Here is a 20,456-nt window from a genome sequence, read left to right as displayed (position 1 = left end):
TGTCATGCGATCGATAAATTTACACAAACGCTTGGATTGCTTTTGCAGTTAAGCATAATTTCAAAATCTGAGGCGACAGGTAGATTAACAAAAAGCTAAGCTGTGTTTTGCAAAATTGCACTTGTGATTTCATGAATATGAATATTTTTAGTAATATTATTTGACTGAGGCGCTATGTTATTCAGTGGTTGCTGATGACAATTATCCCGCTTAAGGGATGGGTAGCGTCAAGAAGTTTAATTAAGAGTGTGTTCCATTTGACTTTGTCACATGAGAACCTCTTCCATAACAAAACTTAGAGAGAGAAGGAACTTGAGCGGTCTATCTTTCTTCCTCTCACTACACTGCGTGTAGCACAGCCCACTATGAGTTTGTAGTTGAGCACACACAGAAGGACGTTGTGAGCTGATTGTCCTCGCAGTGGCAGACCATGTGTAACAACACCTGCACAGGATCGGTACATCCGAACATCACACCTGCAGGACAGGTACAGGATGGCAACAACAACTGCCCGAGTTACACCAAGAACGCACAATCCCTCCATCAGTGCTCAGACTGTCCGCAATAGGCTGAGAGAGGCTGGACTGAGGGCTTGTAGGCCTGTTCTAAGGCAGGTCCTCACCAGACATCACCGGCAACAACGTTGCCTACAGGCACAAACCCACCGTCGCTGGACAAGACAGAACTGGAAAAAGTGCTCTTCACTGACGAGTCACGGTTTTGTCTCACCAGGGTTGATGGTTGGATTCACATTTATCGTCGAAGGAGTGTTACACCAAGGCCTGTACTCTGGTGCGGGATCGATTTGGAGGTGGAGGGTCCGTCATGGTCTGGGGCGGTGTGTCACAGCATCATCGGACTGAGGGCAGGGCGATCAATACTTCAAGGCGTAAAAGCCCACTCCACTCGTGGAGAGTAGTGGCGTCTACGGCCCTTTTCAGAGGAACTGGGGTAGAGGATATTTGTTCAGCGGTGTCGTGGTCGTCACTAACTCCTTTTATCTGATTCTACCTGTTGGACGTGTCGACTAACTCTTTAGCTCGTTCTATACTCAGCGTGGCTGAAAAGATGCGGGACTATTGGGCTGGGTTCCCATTAGGTCCGTTCTTTTTGGCAAAGAGAGACATGTGTGACATGACCTCTGTTTGACTTTGTCAGTACAGTTGGGAATGTCTAGTCCATATTCTATTATCTGCCCTATGAATCATTGGCTTTGCCTATGGATTGAGTGTGGTGGGTTACACTGAGAAATCAGTGAGTATGTCTTTTAAGTTGGTTCAGCCTCTACTCAGCTTTGCTGAGGTGAAGGCTAGAATTAAGGTGGGAAAAGCAGAACAAATGGACAGGGTTTCTATCAGGTCTGCTTTTTCCTATTAGAATGACTACATGACATGACTCCTGGCTGGGGGTGTGGCACAGTAGAGTCATGTATTATATCCTACTCACAGGTCTATGACTGTGTTTGGGCGGAAGGATTAGGGGATATGGTTTCTGTAACTGGTGTTACAGTACTATTAGACCAATCTTTAGTATTGACAGTTTTGAGCTCATCCATCTGGTGGTACAGATTAGTATGACTCATATTCTGTTTGTCTGCCCACTAGTCATTGGCTATGCCTTTCAGACTGCGTAGGGTGGATTAGACCGAGGACGCAGTACATTATGACGCAGTCTGTTTTCACAGTGTGTTACTGTTGCAGCCATTGTTGGGCCCAACCTTTCTTTAAGTGGGAAGTGTTAGGCTCGGCAGAGAGTATATTTTGGACCGTTTCGCTCCGACATAAACCACTAGGAGCAGAGCTCCCCTATGGGGCGGAGCTCCACAATATAGAACGATAGTTACCGGAGTTGTAACTCCAGTTCTATGAGTGGAGCGGAGCCCCATAGGACTTAAGGCCCTGCCGAGCCCCAGTCTCGCTGAAGATAATTTTTTGGAAGGATGATTGAGGGGAAGCGTCCCCTTATATAGGGACACCTGTACTCCTATTGGCTGCAGGTGTGTGCATAATTTTCTCTCATGCTATTTGCTGCCTAGGCAGCGGGGGCTCTGCTCCACCCATGTAACTCCAGTTCTAACTCCTGTAACTGGGGAGGCTGGTAGCCTAGTGGTTAGAGCGATAGACTTGTAACCAAAAGGTTGCAAGATTGAATCCCCGAGCTGACAAGGTAAAAATCAGACATTCTGCCTCTGAACAAGGCAGTTAACCCACTGTTCCTAGGCCGTCATTGAAAATAAGAATTTGTTCATAACTGACTTGCCTAGTAAAATAAAGTTTCAAATAAAATGTTTCAAAAACTATCGTTCTTCAACACACATTAGATGATAAAACCAGGTGCCTAGGACTTGTTAAAGTAATATGAAGAGACTGTTCTATCCCTATTCTGAATGACTACTGCAGGTCTATTAGAGTACGGTGCGTTTGGAAAGTATTCAGACTCCTTCCCTTATTCAAAAATGTATTAAATAAATAGAAATGATCAGCAATCTACACACAATACCCCATAATGACAAAGCAAAAACAGGTTTTTGGAAATAATTTAATTTCTAATTTATTTTAAAAAATAAACGTATTTATGTAAGTACCGTAATTTCTGGACTATTAAGCACACCTGAATATAAACCGCACCCACTGAATTAAAAAAATAACATTTGTATTTTGTACATAAATAAGCTGCAGGTGCCTACCGGGACATTGAAACAAATGAACTTTACACAGTCTTTAAACGAAACACGGCTTGTAACAAAAATAAATAGGCTTTTAAACGAAACACTGCTTGTAACATTTTTTTTTTTTAAATAGCAGTAAACAGTAGCCTACCAAGAAAGTCATTGGTCACTATCTTCCTCCTCCTGTGCACTGAAACCACTGAAGTCATCTCCTTCGGTGACGGAGTTGAATAGCCTCAGAATTGCTTCATCCGATGTTGGATCGCTGCCCTCTTCAACACGCAGCAGTCCAGCCTTTCGAAACCCGTTGATGATAGTGGATTTTTTGACAATGCTCCACGCTGTCAGCAGCTCTATTTCCTTTTCCAACAGCCAGATCGATCGCCTTCAACTTGAAAGCTGCATCATATGCATTTCTCCGTGTCTTTGCCATGATGAGAGTGACAAAATGACTACCGTAATCAGAATGATGGAAAGTTTGAGCGCGCTCGGTTTACGTCACATTATGTGACAGTGCTCAGTTTTTTGGCAAAATCCATAAATTAGCCGCGTCATTGTATAAACCGCGAGGTTCAAAGCGTGGGAATAAAGTAGCGGCTTATAGTCCCGAAATTACGGTATTCAGATCCTTTACTGTGAGACTCTAAAATGAGCTCAGGTGCATTCTGTTTCCATTGATCACCCTTGATGTTTCTACAACTTTATTGGAGTCCACCTGTGGTAAATTCAGAGTTCCTCCAGAGTTCCTCTGTGGAGATGGGAGAACCTTCCAGAAGGATAACCATCTCTGCAGCACTCCACCAATCAGGCCTTTATGGTAGAGTGGCCAGATGGAAGCCACTCCTCAGTAAAAGGCACATGACAGCCTGCTTGGAGTTTGCCAAAATGCACTTAAAGGATTCTCCGACCATGAGAAACAAGATTCTCTGGTTTGATACAACCAAGATTGAACTCTTTGGCTTGAATGCCAAGCGTCATGTCTGGACAAACCTGGCGGCGTGGTGGCAGCATCATGCTGTGGGAATGTTTTTCACTGGCAGGGACTAGGAAACTAGTCAGGATCGAGGGAAAGATAAATGGAGTAGAGAGATCCTTGATGAAAATCTGCTCCAGAGCACTCAGGGCCTCAGACAGGGGCGAAGGTTCACCTTCCAACAGGACAATGACCCTAAGCACACAGCCAAGACAACGCAGGAGTGGCTTCAGGACAAGTCTCTGAATGTCCTTGAGTGGCCCAGCCAGAGCCCGGACTTCAACCCCACCGAACATCTCTGGAGAAACCTGAAAATAGCTGTGCAGCGATGCTCCCCATCCAACCTGACAGAGCTTGAGAGGATCTACAGCGAAGAATGGGAGAAATTCCCCAAATGTCAAGCTTGTAGCATCATACCCAAGAAGATTTGTGGCTGTAATCGCTGCCAAAGGTGCTTCAACAAAGTACTGAGTAAAGGGTATGAATAGTTATGTAAGTGTGATATTTCCAGGGGGGAGGGGTTATATACATTTCTAAAAACCTGTTTTTGCTTTGTCATTATGGAGTATTGTGTGTTGATTTGAAGGGAAAAAACGTTCCGAAATTTTAGAATAAGACTGTAAGGGTTTTTCTTTATTTTTACTATTTTCTACATTGTGGAATAATAGTGAAGACATCAAAACTATGAAATAACACATATGGAATCATGTAGTAATCAAAGGGTTAAACAAAATATATTTTAGCCACAATGACAGCTTTGCACACTCTTGGCATTCTCACAACCAGCTGCACCTGGAATGCTTTTCCAACAGTCTTGAAGGAGTTCCCACATATGCTGAGTACTAGCTGGCTGCTTTTCCTTAACTCTACGGTCTGACTTATCCCAAACCATCTCAATTTGGTTGAGGTCGGGGGATTGTGAAGGCCAGGTCATTTGATGCAGAACTCCATCACTCTCCATCTTGGTAAAATAGCCCTTACACAGCCTGGAGGTGTGTTGGGTCATTGTCCTGTTGAATAACAAATGATAGTCCCACTAAGCCCAAACCAGATGGGATGGTGTATCGCTGCAGAATGCTGTGGTAGCCATGCTGGTTAAGTGTGCCTTGAATTCTAAATAGATCAGACTGTCACCAGCAAAGCCCCCCCCACACACACACACATGCTTTACGGTATGAAATATATATATGCGGCGATCATCCGTTCACTTACACCGCGTCTCACAAAGACATGGAGGTTGGAACCAAAAATCTCAAAGTTGGACTCATCAGACCAAAGGACAAATTTCCACCGGTCTAATGTCCATTGCTCGTGTTTCTTGTCCAAAGCAAGTGTCTTCTTATTATTGGTGTCCTTTTAGTAGTGGTTTCTTTGCAAGCAATTCGACCATGAAGGCCTTATTACACAGTCTCCTCTGAACAGTTGATGTTGAGATGTGTCTGTTACTTGAACTCTGTGAAGCATTTATCTGAGGCTGGTAACTCTAATGAACTTATCCTCTGCAGCAGAGGTAACTCTGGGCCTTCCATTCCTGTGGCGGTCCTCATGAGAGCCAGTTTCATCATAGCGCTTGATGGTTTTTGAGACTGCACATAAAGAAACTTTCAAAGTTCTTGAAATGTTCCGTATTGATTGACCTTCATTTCTTAGAGTAATGATGGTCTGTAGTTTCTCTTTGCTTATTTGAGCTGTTCTTGTCACACAACACAACTGACTCAAACACATTAAGGAAAGAAATTCCACAAATATAGTTTTTTAAGAAGGCATACCTGTTATGCATTCCATGAAGCTGGTTGAGGGAATGACAAGAGTGTGCAAAGCTGTCATCAAGGAAAAGGGTGGCTAAATATAAAATATATTTTGATTTGTTTAACACTTTTTTGGTTACTACATGATTCCATATGTGTTATTTCATAGTTTTGATGTCTTCACTATTATTCTACAATGTAGATCATAGTAAACATATAAAAACCCTTGAATGAGTAGGTGTTCTAAAACGTTTGACCGGTAGTGTGTGTGTGTGTGTGTGTGTGTGTGTGTGTGTGTGTGTGTGTGTGTGTGTGTGTGTGTGTGTGTGTGTGTGTGTGTGTGTGTGTGTGTGTGTGTGTGTGGATAGATATGATTGTATTATCTCCATTACTATGTTACTTGGTGTCAATGGGGGATTGAGTGGGTACACAGCCCCTCCCAGAGTTTTTTGAAAGTCCACAATTTTCTGCTAGGAAATGCCACAAGGGGGTGCTATGATCCCTCTACTCTGAAAGTGAGTACTGGCAATTTTGGAAAACTGTAGCTACAATATTGCAACATGATTGAATAATCTTTCCAGTAGTAGAACTTTGTCAGCTCAGCCAATAAAACAACACATTGGTTAAAATCTGTTTTTTGTCCTATTGCTACAATTAAAAACACAGACCGACTGTTAGTGGCATAATAAATGTGTTTTAATTCACTTTTAATCGATTCTGATTCAATTACAATTTCTGATTAGGGAAACTCATAATCACCCAGTGTGTCCAGGAAGATAGTGGATAAAGCTGTCAGACTGCTGTAACTAACCTGTGAATCTATGCTATGAATCTGTATGATGTGTTGTTGCAAAATACATTTATGTACTGTGTGTGGTATGTTTACCTTGGATTATTTTCATCCCGGTTATTTTGAGGCAGAGGAAGGGAGTTTGTTCTGAACAGTTTGTTCGAATTGCTGAACATGAATGAATAGTACACCTCCCACTCTTTGACCACTGCGTTTATCTTCAGATCCCCATGCAGTGAACACGCCCTCCCGACCAATGTGTCAGCCCTATCATTGGACGATGCATTTTCCGTTTTCACCCGTGATTGGTTAAATTCACATGAACATTCACTGTCCATGTACGTTGCATGTGAACAGCGGAAGACGTATTTTTCTCAAACTAGTGCGTTATCTTAACCTTTCCCCTTCATTTTGCCGAGTGCGCCCCTCTTTTTAGCATAATGTGCTGTCAGATGCACTGTTGAGGGCGCACTGTTCTATTATATTACGATATAGGCACAATAAAGCAACAAACTGGTTAGAAGCTGTGTTTATCCTGTTGCTACAGTTAGTGGCATAATAAACATATTTTAATTCACTTTTAATCAACTCTGTTTCAATGACACTTTCTGTGTAGGGAAACGTATCACCAGTGGTGGAAAAAGTACCCAATTGGTGAGTAAAAGTAAAGATACCTTCATAAAAATGACTCAAGTGAAAGTCACCCAGTAAAATACTACTTGAGTAAATGTATTTGGGTTTTATTTAACCAGACAAGTCAGTTAATAACAAATTCTTATTAACAATGAGGGCTACCCCGGCCAAACCCTAAACCGGACGACGCTGGGCCAGTTGTGCGCTGCCCTATGGGACTCCCAATCACAGCCGGTTGTGATACAGCCTGGAATCGAACCATTGTCTGTAGTGATGCCTCTAGCACTGAGATGCAGTGCCTTAGAACCCTGCGCCACTCTGGAGTTTTACATTTACTTAAGTATCAAAAGCAAATTTAATAGCTAAAATATACTTAAGTATCAAAAGTAAAAGTATAAATCATTTCAAATTCCTTATATTAAAACAAACCAGATGGCACTATTGTTACAGCTAGCCAGGGGCACACTCACACCTCATTTACAAACAAGCATTTGTCTTTGGTGAGTCTGCCAGATCAGAGGCAGTAGGGATGAGCAGGCATGTTCTCTTGATAAGTGCAAGAATTTAACCATTTTCCTGTCCTGCTAAGCATTTAAAATGTAACAAGTACTTTTAGGTGTCAGGGAAAATGTAAGGAGTAAAAAACACATACTTTTACTTCACTACATTCCTAAATCAAATGAAAGGTTGTCAAAAATATAAACCGTAATGTACAGATACCCCAAAAAACGATTTAAGTAGTACTTTAAAGTATTTTTATTTAATTACTTTACACTACCACTTATCACACCGTTTGGCCAGGTAGCTGTCCGACTGCTGTTAACTAATGTGAATATATGCCATGAATTAGCATGATGTGTTGTGTTGTTTATCGTTAGATCCCATGCAGTGAACACGCCCTCCTGACCAATGTGTGGGCCTTACCATTGGATAATGCATTTCCTCTTTTCACCTGTGATTGGTTAAATTCACATCAACATTCTCTGTCCATGTGCGTTGCATGCGAACAGCGGAAGACTCGTTTTTTATCTTTCCCCTACTTTAGTTTAGTGCGCCCCTCTTTTTGGGGCACTGTTCTACGATATTACGGTACAAGCACAGTTGGGTTGTTAAATTGTAGCATGCAGTAGCCATATTGTTATAACGTGAACAATGCATTTTGAAGCATTTTAAAATCAAACGGGCTATGTATATTTTCTCCTAACTCTGACAGTATTTGGAGCATTAATAGTCTTCCTATATAACATGGCATGTTATTATGTTAATGTTGCATTTAAGCCTGGGCCTGTAGACTAAAACAGGGAAGTCATTGACACTGGCATCCCTTTTCAAGTAAGCCCCATACAATAAAGTCAGACCTCACACACAGATGCTCTGAGTTAATGGCAGGTCATCTTCATAGAAACGTAAATAAACAGAAAATAGCCTAAATTACAACGTTTTGCTCAACTTTATTGAATGATAATAAACGTAGCCTAAACCATTTAATGCGCTCAGCGTAGTGACATTACGGTAATGATATAAGTTTTATGTTCCTCAGCCAATATGATATCATTCCCTCGCAGCTCTTGTTGCTCAAACTAGCTGTCATTAAGTAGAATATCGCTTCTGTCGCTTAAAACGGGACAGGTGCAGCGACCAGGATGACTTCCAACGAATACAATATAATGGCTACATCACCCCGTGAGCTTACTCAGAACCCGCTGAAGAAAATATGGATGCCATGGAAAAACGGGCTCTTTGTACACATTTTACAAAGAAGGGGTAAGTTGCCTTGGAGAAACACCGGCTTGTGCCAACAGCGCATGGGCGCAGCGGAAGGGTATGCTCGATTTGGCCAAATACTTTATATTTTAAACAAATGTAGATATGTTGTACTTCATCGAAGTTCGAGATTCCCAGGTGTTCTTCTCAGTGGCGTTGCGCAGCATGACAAGGTCAGGATTTTTTCAAGGGACTAGCCTAATATTGAATCATTTCGATTTCGTCTTAAATTAATCCACTTTTTAAAATATTTTTATTTAGGTATTTCCATTTTCAAATGTTTATTCATGCCAATATTGCAATCACGCATAGGCTATGACTATATGAATTGCTAGAGAAATGGCCTATGATATCGAAAGGGTATGGAGGCGCTCAGAATTGAATTAGACCAGGCAGATGACACACACATGACAACGCGCCGGTTGGCCGGTGATCGCACAACCGATCAACCCCAACCATGCCGATGTACAGTAAAACAAGGTTATTTTATTGTTTAACTAAACATGTTTAAAGGGAAACTGAATGCTAAAACCAACATATCTAGTGGAAATTGCATATGTGGCATCGGTATTAGTCAAACACGTATTCTAATGGAAAAATTGACTGAAACGTGTAAGTAGGATATCTTTGGTCATAGAGTCAGTCTATTCCAAAACAGAGTTTTGTGAGATGTGTGTAACTGAGGTTGTCACAATTTACATGAGGGTTGGTTTGGATTACAATCATGCACTTGCCCATTAAAGTGCCACTAAAGTCCAAAACGCGTGTTCTACAATATTGGACCATTGGCTTTCATACATCTCGATTTTCGAAATCTCTGCGTGGCTCAATCAAAACTGTCAACACGTTCAAATGGACGCAGTGCAGTGGTTGGGAATTCTGGCTAGGTGCGCATTAGGGCTGTTAGTCCCGTGGATGGTGGTCTCAGTGCGCTACGAAGCTATGTCACAATGGGATGCCAGACTATAGACTAGTATCTGCGGACTCAGACCAAACATGTACGTATGCAATGTTCTAGAATATTGGACCATTGGCATTCATTCTTTTCAAATTCTCAGCACAGCTCAGGCAATTTCTCAAACTGTCAACATAATCAAATTAACAGAGTACATGTACTGGAGACATGTTGGTTGGGAATCTTGGGTAGGTAGGCGTTCAGGCTGTAACCTAGTCCCCCACGGATGGGGGTCTCAGAGCAGTTTAGCTAGTGTTACAGGGATGCCGGACTATCCATCTGTGGACTATGATTTACGAGGGCGAATTGTCATGATTGATGGCTGATTACACTCTATCCACTCATAGCAGCAGGACCTGAGACAAACCTGCCCATTACGCAGCGCCTTATTTACAGTACCAGTCAAAAGTTTGCACATCTACTCATTCAAGGGTTTTTCTTTATTTTACTATTTTCTACATTGTAAAAAAGACATCAAAACTATGAAATAACACATATGGAATCATGTAGTATTTAAGTGTTAAACAAATCAAAATATATTTTGGATTTTAGATTCTTTAAAGTAGCCACCCTTTGCCTTGATGACAGCTTTGCACACTTGGCATTGTCTCAACCAGCTTCACCTGGAATGCTTTTCCAACAGTCTTGAAGGAGTTCCCACATATGCTGTGCACTTGTTGGCTGCTTTTCCTTCACTCTGTGGTCCAACTCATCCCTAACCATCTCAATTGGGTTGAGGTCAAGTGATTGTGGAGGCCAGGTAATCTAATGCAGCACTCATCACGCTCCTCCTTGGTCAAATACACAGCCTGGTGGTCTTTTGGATCATTGTCCTTTTGAAAAACAAATGATAGTCCCACTAAGCACAAACCAGATGGGATGGGGTATAACTGCAGAGTGCTGTGGTAGCCATGCTGGTTAAGTGTGCCTTGAATTCTAAATAAATCACTGACGGTGTCACCAGCAAAGCACCATCACACCTCCTCCTCCATGCTTCACTGTGGGAAACACACATGCGGAGATCATCCATTCAACTATGCGTCTCACAAAGACACATCGGTTAGAACCAAAAATCTCACATTTGGACTCATCAGACCAAAGGACAGATTTTTACCGGTCTAATATCCATACTTGTGTTTCTTGGCCCAAGCAAGTCTCTTCTTCTTATTGGTGTTCTTTAGTAGTGGTTTCTTGCAGCAATCCAACCATGAATGCCTGATTTCACAGTCTCCTCTGAACAGTTGATGTTGAGATGTGTCTGTTACTTGAACACGGTAAAGCATTTATTTGGGCTCCAATCTGAGGCTTGTAACTCTAATCAACTTATCCTCTGCAGCAGAGGTAACTCTGGGTCTTCCTTTCCTGTGGCGGTCCTCATGAGAGCCAGTTTCATCATAGCGCTTGATGCTTTTTGCGACTGCACTGAAATTTTCCGTATTGACTGACCTCGTCTTAACATAACGATGGACTGTGATTTGTCTTTGCTTGTTTGAGAGGTTCTTTCCATAATATGGACTTGGTCTTTTACCAAAATAGGCTGTCTTCTGTATACCACACCCACCTTGTCACAATGCAACTGATTGGCTCAAATACATTAAGAAGGAAAGAAATTCCACAAATGAACCTTTAACAAGGCTCACCTGTTAATTGAAATGCATTCGAAGTGACTACTTCATTAAGCTATTTGAGAGAATGCCGAGAATGTGCAAAGCTGTCATCAAGGCAAAGGGTGGCTACTTTGAAGAATCTGAAATATATTTTGATTTTAACACTTGTTTTTTGGGGGGGGTTATATAGCAAACCAGCAAAATACCAGTCTCAACAGTGAAGAGGCAACTATGGGATGCTGGCCTTCTAGGCAGAGTTCCTCTGTCCAGTTTCTGTGTTATTTTGCCCATCTTAATCTTTTCTTTTTATTGGCCAGTCTGAGATATGGCTTTTTCTTTGTAACTCTGCCTAGAAGGCCAGCATCCCGGAGTCACCTCTTCACTGTTGTTGTTGACTGGTGTTTTGCGGGTACCGTTTAATGAAGCTGCCAGTTGAGGACTTGAGGCATCTGTTTCTCAAACTAGACACTAATGTACTTGTCCTCTCGCTCAGTTGTGCACCGGGGCCTCCCACTCTTCTTTCTATTCTGGTTAGAGCCAGTTTGCGCTGTTCTGGTTAGAGCCAGTTTGCGCTGTTCTGTGAAGGGAGTAGTACACAGCATTGTATGAAATCTTCAGTTTCTTGGCAATTTCTCTTGTGGAATAGCCTTCATTTCTCAGAACAAGAATAGACTGACGAGATTCAGAAGAAAGATTGTTGTTTCTGATCATTTTGAGCCTGTAATCAAACCCACAAATGCTGATGCTCCAGATACTCAACTAGTCTAAAGAAGGCCAGTTTTATTGCTTCTTTAATCAGCACAACCATTTTCAACGGTGCTAACATAATTGCAAAAGGGTTTTCTAATGGTCAATTAGCTTTTTAAAATGATAAACTTGGATTAGCGAACACAGGAGTGATGGTTGCTGATAATGGGCCTCTGTATGCCTATGTAGATATTCCATTTAAAACATCTGCCGTTTCCAGCTACAATAGTCATTTACAACATTAACTGACTACACTGTATTTCTGATCAATTTTATGTTATTTTAATGAAATTAGCTTTTCTTTCAAAAACAAGGACATTTCTAAGTGACACCCAAACTGTTGTGTGTGTGTATTCATCCACACACTTTACACCGACACTCTTACACAAAACCCGCAAACAGACACAACACACACTTTCTTACTTATCATATACTGCTGCTACTCAGTTATTTTTACTCTATTATTGTCTATCCTGTTGTCTAGTCACTTTACCCTGCCTTTATGTACATATCTACCTCAAGTACCTCTTACCCCTGCACATTGGTCTGGCACTGGTACTCCCTGTATGTAGCTTAATTCTTGTGTATTGTATTCCTTGTGTTACTATTTTTATTTATATTAATATTTTTTAACTCTGCATTGTTGGGAAGGGCTCGTGAGCAAGAATTTCACGGTAGTCTATAACTGTAGTATTTGGTGCATGTGACACATGCGATTTTGATTTGAAGTGAGAATTGAGACTGTGCTATATCTTACCGATTCTCTACATCTTCTGTCCAAAAACAAATCCTGTAAAAGGACGTCAACACATACTAGAGGAGTTACTGGCTAGCTTCGTTAACAAACTACCTACGTTGGTTCTGGCGCGTATGACCAGAATGACACTTCGAAGACCCACCAAAGGCACCCTCCGTTTCTGTTTGAAAATTGAGAAAGAGGCGGAGGTAGACTTTGGCCATGAAAAATGGTCCATCTTTGCTTGAGAAATAGTGCATCAAACACCTTAGCCAGATAAAGTTGCACAACTAAGACCACCTCTGCAAAACAATCTATTTGGTTACTTGATTTATCTTATATTAATGAATATTTATCTTATATTAATTCTGACTATTTTGAGGAAGTGGTAGTGGCTATGTTGTTTCTACAGTGACTCATGGGGAAACAACAATAACTGCCAGCGTAGGGTTTGGCGGTAGGGCCGGCAATCATTGACTGGTTTGGATTTTTACTTTACCTTCTAAAATGGTATTTAAATGTTTGATTTGTTACAAAGAATAATTCAGTAATGGAATCATTGTTCTTCCTCTGTCATCCATGGTTACCTGCAAGGAAACACGTGCCGTCATCATTGCTTTGCACAAAAAGGGCTTCACAGGCAAGGATATCGCTCCCAGTAAGATTGCACCTAAATCAACCATTTATCGGATCATCAAGAACTTCCAAGGAGAGTGGTTCAAATGTTGTGAAGAAGGTTTCAGGTCACCCATGAAAGTCCAGCAAGCGCCAGGACGTCTCCTAAAGTTGATTCAGCTGCGGGATCAGGGCACCACCAGTACAGAGCTTGCTCAGCAATGGCAGCTGGCAGGTAGGTGTGAGTGCATCTGGATGCACAGTGAGGCGAAGACTTTTGGAGGATGGCCTGGTGTCAAAGAAGCCACTTCTCTCCAGGAAAACATCAGGGATAGACTGATATTCTGCAAAAGGTATAGGAATTGGACTGCTGAGGACTGGGGTAAAGTCATTTTCTCTGATGAATCCCCTTTCTGACATTTTGGGGCATCTGGAAAAAAGCTTGTCCAGAGAAGACAAGGTGAGCGCTACCATCAGTCCTGTGTCATTCCAACAGTAAAGCATCCTGAGACCATTCATGTGTGGGGTTGCTTCTCAGCCAATGGAGTGGGCTCACTCACAATTTTGCCTAAGAACACAGTCATGAATAAAGAATGGTACCAACACATCCTCCGAGAACAACTTCTCCCAACCATCCAGGAACAGTTTGGTGACGAACAATGCCTTTTCCAGCATGATGGAGCACCTTGCCATAAGGCAAAAGTGATAACTAAGTTGCTCGGGGAACAAAACATCGATATTTTGGGTCCATGGCCACGAAACTCCCCAGACCTTAATCCCATTGAGAACTTGTGGTCAATCGTCAAGAGGCGGGTGGGCAAACAAAAACCCACAAATTCTGACAAACTTCAAGCATTGATTATGCAAGAATGGGCTGCCATCAGTCAGGATGTGGCCCAGAAGTTAATTGACAGCATGCCAGGGCGGATTGTAGAGGTCTTGATAAAGAAGGGTCAACACTGCAAATATTGACTATTTGCATCACCTTCATGTAATTGTCAATAAAAGCTTTTGACACTTATGAAATGCTTGTAATTATACTTCAGTATTCCATAGTAACATCTGACAAAAATATCTAAAGACACTGAAGCAGCAAACTTTGTGGAAATTAACATTTGTCATTCTCAAAAAATTTGGCCACGACTGTACATTACTGGATTTATACATGGGATATTGTTTCTCAACAGGAAAATATAAATAGCTGGAGTGTCCATTTTTAATAGCAACAATCAATACAGTATTGTAGCATAGAAAGTAAGGATGGAAAAATTGTGATGGCTTTTTTTCGTGAGAAGGTGATATTGAACCAATGCACTGTGAGTATACAAAACTGCTCTTTCCATGACATAGCTTTCACCTGGTCAGTCTATGATCTCTTGATGTCACTTGTTAAATCCACTTCAGTCAGCGTATATGAAAGGGAGTAGACAGGTTAAAGAAGGGTTGTTAAACCTTGAGACAATTTAGACATGGATTGTGTATGTGTGCCATTCAAAGGGTGAATGGACAAGACAATGTAAGTGCCTTTTAAATTGGGTATGGTAGTAGGTTTGAGTGTGTCAAGAACTGCAACGCTGCTGGGTTTATCACACTCAACCGTTTCCTGTGTGTATCAAGAATAATCCACCACCCAAAGGACATCCAGCCAACTACCTGGAATGCTTTCAACACTTTGTAGATTCCATACCCCGATGATTTGAGGCTGTTCTGAGGGCAACTCAATATTAGGAAGGTGATCCTAATGTTTTGTACTCTTTGTATATTTTGTATAATTAGCACAAAGAGCCTGTGAGATGAGCTGTAGTAGAAGAAATGTGTTGTACAAGTCAGCAGCGTCTTCCGATAAGTCACAGCTTCTCCTTGGCTGCGACAGACTGCTTGCTCTCTTTGCTCTACAAGATGGTGTCCGGACGCGTATTAAAAACTCTGTGCCGTCTAGCTCAGTCCACATCCAGTTCAACATCCACTCAAGGGCTCCGCTGGCCGAGACGTCCAGGTTGCTCCCCACTGTCTGTCCTCATCTTCGTCAGTGTTACAACTGCCCCCCCAAGACGCAAATCTCGTTTTTCTTAATGAGCAGCAAAAAAGCCCAGGCAAATTCTGTGAGTTCAGCCGCCCTTTAAACATAATTTGAGAAAATATATTGTGAAGGCGACGTTGAACTTATGGAAAGGACAGCACAGGAGCGCCTGTTTGTGTATTTGTTTGTTTGGTCCACTTGTCCATGGCCCAGCAGCATTGAGAAGGGACTGGGAAACGATCAATATGAGCCACTGTTATTGTTGCGCGGCAGAATAACAGGCAGCCAACCATCGTCAAAAGTCCAAAACAAACATTTGGGGAAAACTTACTGATTCACCACAGAACTTCCATATGTCCCTTCACTGTGGGTTCGGGTCCCAACAGGGATTTCCCCAGACGGTATTATAGAAAACATTTCCCTAAGGAAACGAGGGCATATTTCTTTAATTAATCCTTATTTTACCTGGTAAATTGACTAAGAACATATTCTCTTTTACAGCCATGACCTGGGGTATAGTTACAGGGGGGAAGAGGGGATGAATGAGCCAATTGGAAGCTGGGATGGTGGCCATGATGGTGTGAGGGCCAGTTAGGGAATTCAGCCAGGACACCTGGGTTAACACCCCTACTTTTCCGATAAGTGTCATGGGATCTTTAGTGACCACAGGAAGTCCGGAAACCCGTTTAACGTCCCATCCGAAAGACGACACCCTACGTGGGGCAGTGTCCCTGTCACTACCCTAGGGCATTGAGATCTCCTTTGATTATTGGGAAGAGTGCTCCCTAAAGGCCTTCCATCACCACTTTCAGCAGCATCTGATCTCCCATCCAAGAACTGACCCGGCGTAGCTTCAAAGGAAAGCCAGCAATGGGATTCAGGGTGGTATACTGCTGCATAACTGTGTTGCAGAACAGAGATTTTGTTTGTGTGGAGGGCAGTGTCATTTGTGTGTGGTAGGTAGGCAGCAGATGATTACTCTGCTGTCTTGGTTTGTCTCACCTCCTGTGGAACTCTGTCTACTTTACGCTGAGTCAACCAAGGGTTCAGTCAGCCACTGCTTGGAATCTGTAATGTTTTAGGTTTGACTTGTTCCGTGTCCTCACACAAAAAAAAAACACTGTTCTCCCTCTGACCTATTCCAGACGCTCCCTTGTGCTGAGCTCGACTCTCTCCCTCAGGTGCAACCGCTGAAGATTTCAGAGGTGGTTGTGCCCACTTTGGCTCGTTGTATATTTGGCACAGTAATTGGAAAAATACTAGAACACTGAACCATGCTAGGCTTGGTGTGATTTCATAGGGTCAGTGGAGGGGATTACAATTGCTTGTTTACCCAGGAGTTGCATACTTTCCCCTCTGTTTAGAAGAGGGCCACATGATGACTTTGTCAAACCAGGCCCGGTTTACCAAAAGCATCTTAAGGCTAAGTTCATTGTTTCAACATTCGTAGGAGCTCGTAATCTAATGCCTGCTTCAGACCACTCGTAGAAAAGCGAAGTACGTCATTAGATGCTTTTTTTGCCCTCAGCACTAGGATCAAGCAGTTGGTCAGCGTGTTTTGCTGTGTCACTCTTTTTGAACTTTTGTTGATGGTTTCAATAAGGCTGTTCTGTAGTTGATCACTGTACGTTGGTTGTTCTAGGCTCATCGGATAGTATGCCTGTGTGCAGTCTGTGGATCCCTCTTAGCGTCTAGCGTCAGGTCTACTTACCCTAGTATAATTACATCTGCAAATATGTGTCTCACAGCTTCACCAGCCTTTGCAAAGCCATAGTCTGTTTCACTTGCTCTCCGGTATGGGAGCAATTTATTCATTTATTTTCATTCCTAGATTCCCTCTGTCAACACAATTCATGCCTACTTCTCTCTCCACTCTACATTCTCATTGTTCCTCAGTTGGCTCAGATATGCTAGGGGTTTCAATTCTCATTGTGAATGCATGTTTCTGTTTGTGTCTGCTTTACCTTCACTCAAATGATCACCCAAAGCTACTCCATCCAGTCTATGCATTAATTAACGTCTGAGTTGTTCGATTCGTTTCTGCGTTAATGGGGCAAGGTCCCACTTGATTCAACAACAGACTGTACCTTCCACTGATTTTCACAATGTCTGAGTTCATTCAACTTTCTCTCTCTTCCTATTTTTCTGTATCTCCTCTTTCTCTCTCAGTATGTATGACCAACTGTCCCACCCTCATTGTGACGGTGGGCCTCCCAGCGAGAGGGAAGACCTACATCTCCAAGAAGCTGACCCGCTATCTCAACTGGATTGGCGTGCCAACCAAAGGTACTAGGTCAAGCTTTTTCTCTCGGTCTCACACACACACAGACACATACACACAGGGAATAGGGTTTACCCTATAAACATGTTCATCTTGACTAAAAGTATCTATGTGTTGTTTAGAGTTCAACGTGGGTCAGTACAGGAGGGAGTGTGTGAAGATCTACAAGTCTTTTGAGTTTTTCCATCCAGACAATGAAGAGGGGCTGAAGATCAGGAGGTGAGACTGGAGAAGAGCTGATGGGTTGAAATGCATGGGACAAGTTAGGCCTAACCCAACACTCTATTCACTTATCCCTCATTACAGGCCAAAATTACAGGGAATAGGCTCTTTCTTGGGCTCTACTAGGCAGATACAGTTGAAAGGGGGGAGAGAAGTATCTATTTACATTAATATCCACAAAATACATTTTGACCCAGTTGCTTTATTTTAGCAAAGTTTCAATTCAGTTAATTATCATAGATCTGTACCTACATTGTCTCTTGAAGTAGTTTCTTGCCATCTTTCTGATTCTGTTGTGTACGTGTCCACCCATAGGCAGTGTGCACTGACGGCGCTGAATGATGTGTGCCAGTACCTGACTGTGGAGGGAGGCCAGGTGGCGGTGAGTAGAGCAGATCAGGCCCACGGTGACTTGTTTGGTTCATGATCACAGTGTGAATGAGGATGTTGCTAAATAGTGGGAAAAGGGTGCACACGCCAATAGTTAGTTATTTCTTGCTTGGTAATTACATTTACTGAATGTATTTATGTAGATTAGGTACATGTATTCAAATGCCAGGGCTGTCTTGAATGTTAAATTCAATATACAGGTATGTAATTAATCTGGCCTACGATGCAGAGAATAACTTGTGTTTTGGCGTGTGCACCCTTTTTCCCACGATTGCTCTTCAGTCGACAAGACTTGTTTGGGTAAGTGCAGCAACTCCTATACATGTTCATGTTTTGCTTGATGCTGCCGGGACTCCTAACCTGAATGCAATGAGGATGTTGTGACTGACTGGAGTTTATGTTCCTTACCTCAGGTGTTTGATGCCACTAACACCACCAGGGAGAGGAGATGGACCATCACCAGGTTTGCAGAGCAGAATGGCTTTAAGGTATGGAACCACAGGGCCAGGCGTTAGTATCTGTAGTTATTGTCTTATTCATTGGCTTCACTACCTTTTCTTATAGTGTACAGTATATTTCACTGTAATGTATTTTATACTGAATCTTCATTTTCAACCTCCCAGGTGTTCTTTGTGGAGTCTGTGTGTGAAGACCCTGATGTCATTGCAGAGAACATAGCGGTGCGTGACATCTCTGCTATCTTTCAGCACTGTTCATGTGTCACTGGTTGTATAAAAGATCAGACATTATTAAGCATACTTGCTCATAAAATTCAAGACTTCTACTTTAATAATTGATATTCCTGTGTGACACGCCTCCTGATGAATAATTTGTACTATCTTTCTGTTGATATGTCCTGGCAAACATTCAGACACGCAAGATGGTTTTCCTCTTTTCTCTTGACTCATTTCCTCTTACTGTCTGTATTTCCTCTTACTGTCTGTATTTCATATCTGTCTGTGCAGCAAGTGAAGCTGGGTAGTCCTGATTACATAGACTGTAATACAGAGGAGGTCATCGAGGACTTCATGAAGAGAATCAAGTGCTACGAGAACTCTTACCAGCCACTGGATGAGGTTCTAGACAGGTGAGCACGCGCACACACACACTAGTGGTTTCAGAATACGTTTTGACAAGATACTGGACAAGGGAGAATGCAAACACATACTCAGAATACACATGGACAAGGTCAGCAGTCTTAAACTCACACTGCTAATAGATCTGATAGTCACTCCTACTCCATCCCCCACCCCAGGGATCTGTCCTACATTAAGATCATGGACGTGGGCCGGAGATACCTGGTGAACAGGGTGCTGGACCACATCCAGAGCCGCATTGTCTACTACCTAATGAATATCCACATCACACCACGTTCCATCTACCTGTGTCGCCATGGAGAGAGTGACCTCAACGTCAAAGGACGCATCGGAGGAGACTCAGGCCTGTCTGGCAGGGGCAAGGAGGTTTGTTGATTTGTCCGTCTGTCTTTTCGTAATAAAAATGTATATGCAACAATCTTTCTCTCCCTTTTCTGTTGGTCAGTTTGCAAAGTGTCTGGGGAAGTTTATCCAGGAGCAAAACATTAACAATCTGAAGGTGTGGACCAGTCAGATGAAGAGAACCATTCAGACAGCCGAGGCCGTGGCTGTCCCCTATGAGCAGTGGAAGGCTCTCAACGAGATCGATGCTGTAAGTCTTGTGTGTTTGTGTGTATGCAATTTTGGCCTAAAATATGAATTTAATGTGTCCTTTTAATTTCAATGTGATGTCTCCTAAGCCTGCTGTTAAACAACCTTTTAGTTTTTTTTGTTGCATGTGTGTTTAGACTTGGTATTTTGTTTGTATTTATTCTTTCATAGTGTATCTATGATTATGCTCCGAGTCAGCCAATGGGATTGGTGGTTCCCACTTCCCATGTGTCCTAACCCTGCTGTTAAAAAGCTTGTTTTACTTTGTTTCCCTCTCCTAGGGTGTGTGTGAAGAGATGACGTATGAGGAGATTCAGCTACATTTCCCTGTGGAGTTTTCACTGAGAGACCAGGACAAATACCGCTACCGCTACCCTAAAGGAGAGGTGAGTCCATCACAGCACCAACACTGACTGACAAAGTGTGTGTGTTAACAGGCCTCTACTTGTCCCCTCAGTCCTATGAGGACCTGGTGCAGCGGTTGGAGCCAGTCATCATGGAGCTGGAGAGGCAGGAGAACGTCCTGGTCATCTGTCACCAGGCTGTCATGCGCTGCCTGCTCGCTTACTTCCTGGATAAGAGTGCAGGTACCATATATCTCTTAAAATACCCAACACAC

At 42.5% G+C, this 20,456-nt stretch overlaps 1 protein-coding gene across 2 annotated transcripts in view; it reads left to right on the top strand.

The window, feature by feature from the left end:
- The window catches only part of LOC118388593 (6-phosphofructo-2-kinase/fructose-2,6-bisphosphatase 4-like), a 35,968-nt gene that overhangs the window by 11,806 nt on the left and 3,706 nt on the right, over nucleotides 1-20,456 (top strand). The window contains exons 1-11 of one of the 2 annotated variants that reach the window (XM_035777812.2): nucleotides 8,356-8,576; nucleotides 17,426-17,542; nucleotides 17,660-17,756; nucleotides 18,075-18,141; nucleotides 18,563-18,637; nucleotides 18,773-18,829; nucleotides 19,115-19,236; nucleotides 19,405-19,612; nucleotides 19,692-19,838; nucleotides 20,119-20,223; nucleotides 20,295-20,424. In XM_035777812.2, coding sequence (XP_035633705.1) covers nucleotides 8,456-8,576; nucleotides 17,426-17,542; nucleotides 17,660-17,756; nucleotides 18,075-18,141; nucleotides 18,563-18,637; nucleotides 18,773-18,829; nucleotides 19,115-19,236; nucleotides 19,405-19,612; nucleotides 19,692-19,838; nucleotides 20,119-20,223; nucleotides 20,295-20,424 — 1,246 coding nt within the window. In that variant the 5' untranslated portion in view covers nucleotides 8,356-8,455. Of the gene's footprint in view, nucleotides 1-8,355; nucleotides 8,577-17,425; nucleotides 17,543-17,659; nucleotides 17,757-18,074; nucleotides 18,142-18,562; nucleotides 18,638-18,772; nucleotides 18,830-19,114; nucleotides 19,237-19,404; nucleotides 19,613-19,691; nucleotides 19,839-20,118; nucleotides 20,224-20,294; nucleotides 20,425-20,456 lie in introns of those variants that run through there. The other variant, XM_035777813.2, reaches the window with a different exon arrangement.

The sequence above is a fragment of the Oncorhynchus keta genome, chromosome 10, assembly GCF_023373465.1.
Source record: "Oncorhynchus keta strain PuntledgeMale-10-30-2019 chromosome 10, Oket_V2, whole genome shotgun sequence".
In the NCBI taxonomy this organism is placed as follows: Eukaryota; Metazoa; Chordata; class Actinopteri; order Salmoniformes; family Salmonidae; genus Oncorhynchus; species Oncorhynchus keta.
Note: the sequence above shows the minus strand (reverse complement) of the source record. Positions and strands in the feature narration are given on the sequence as shown.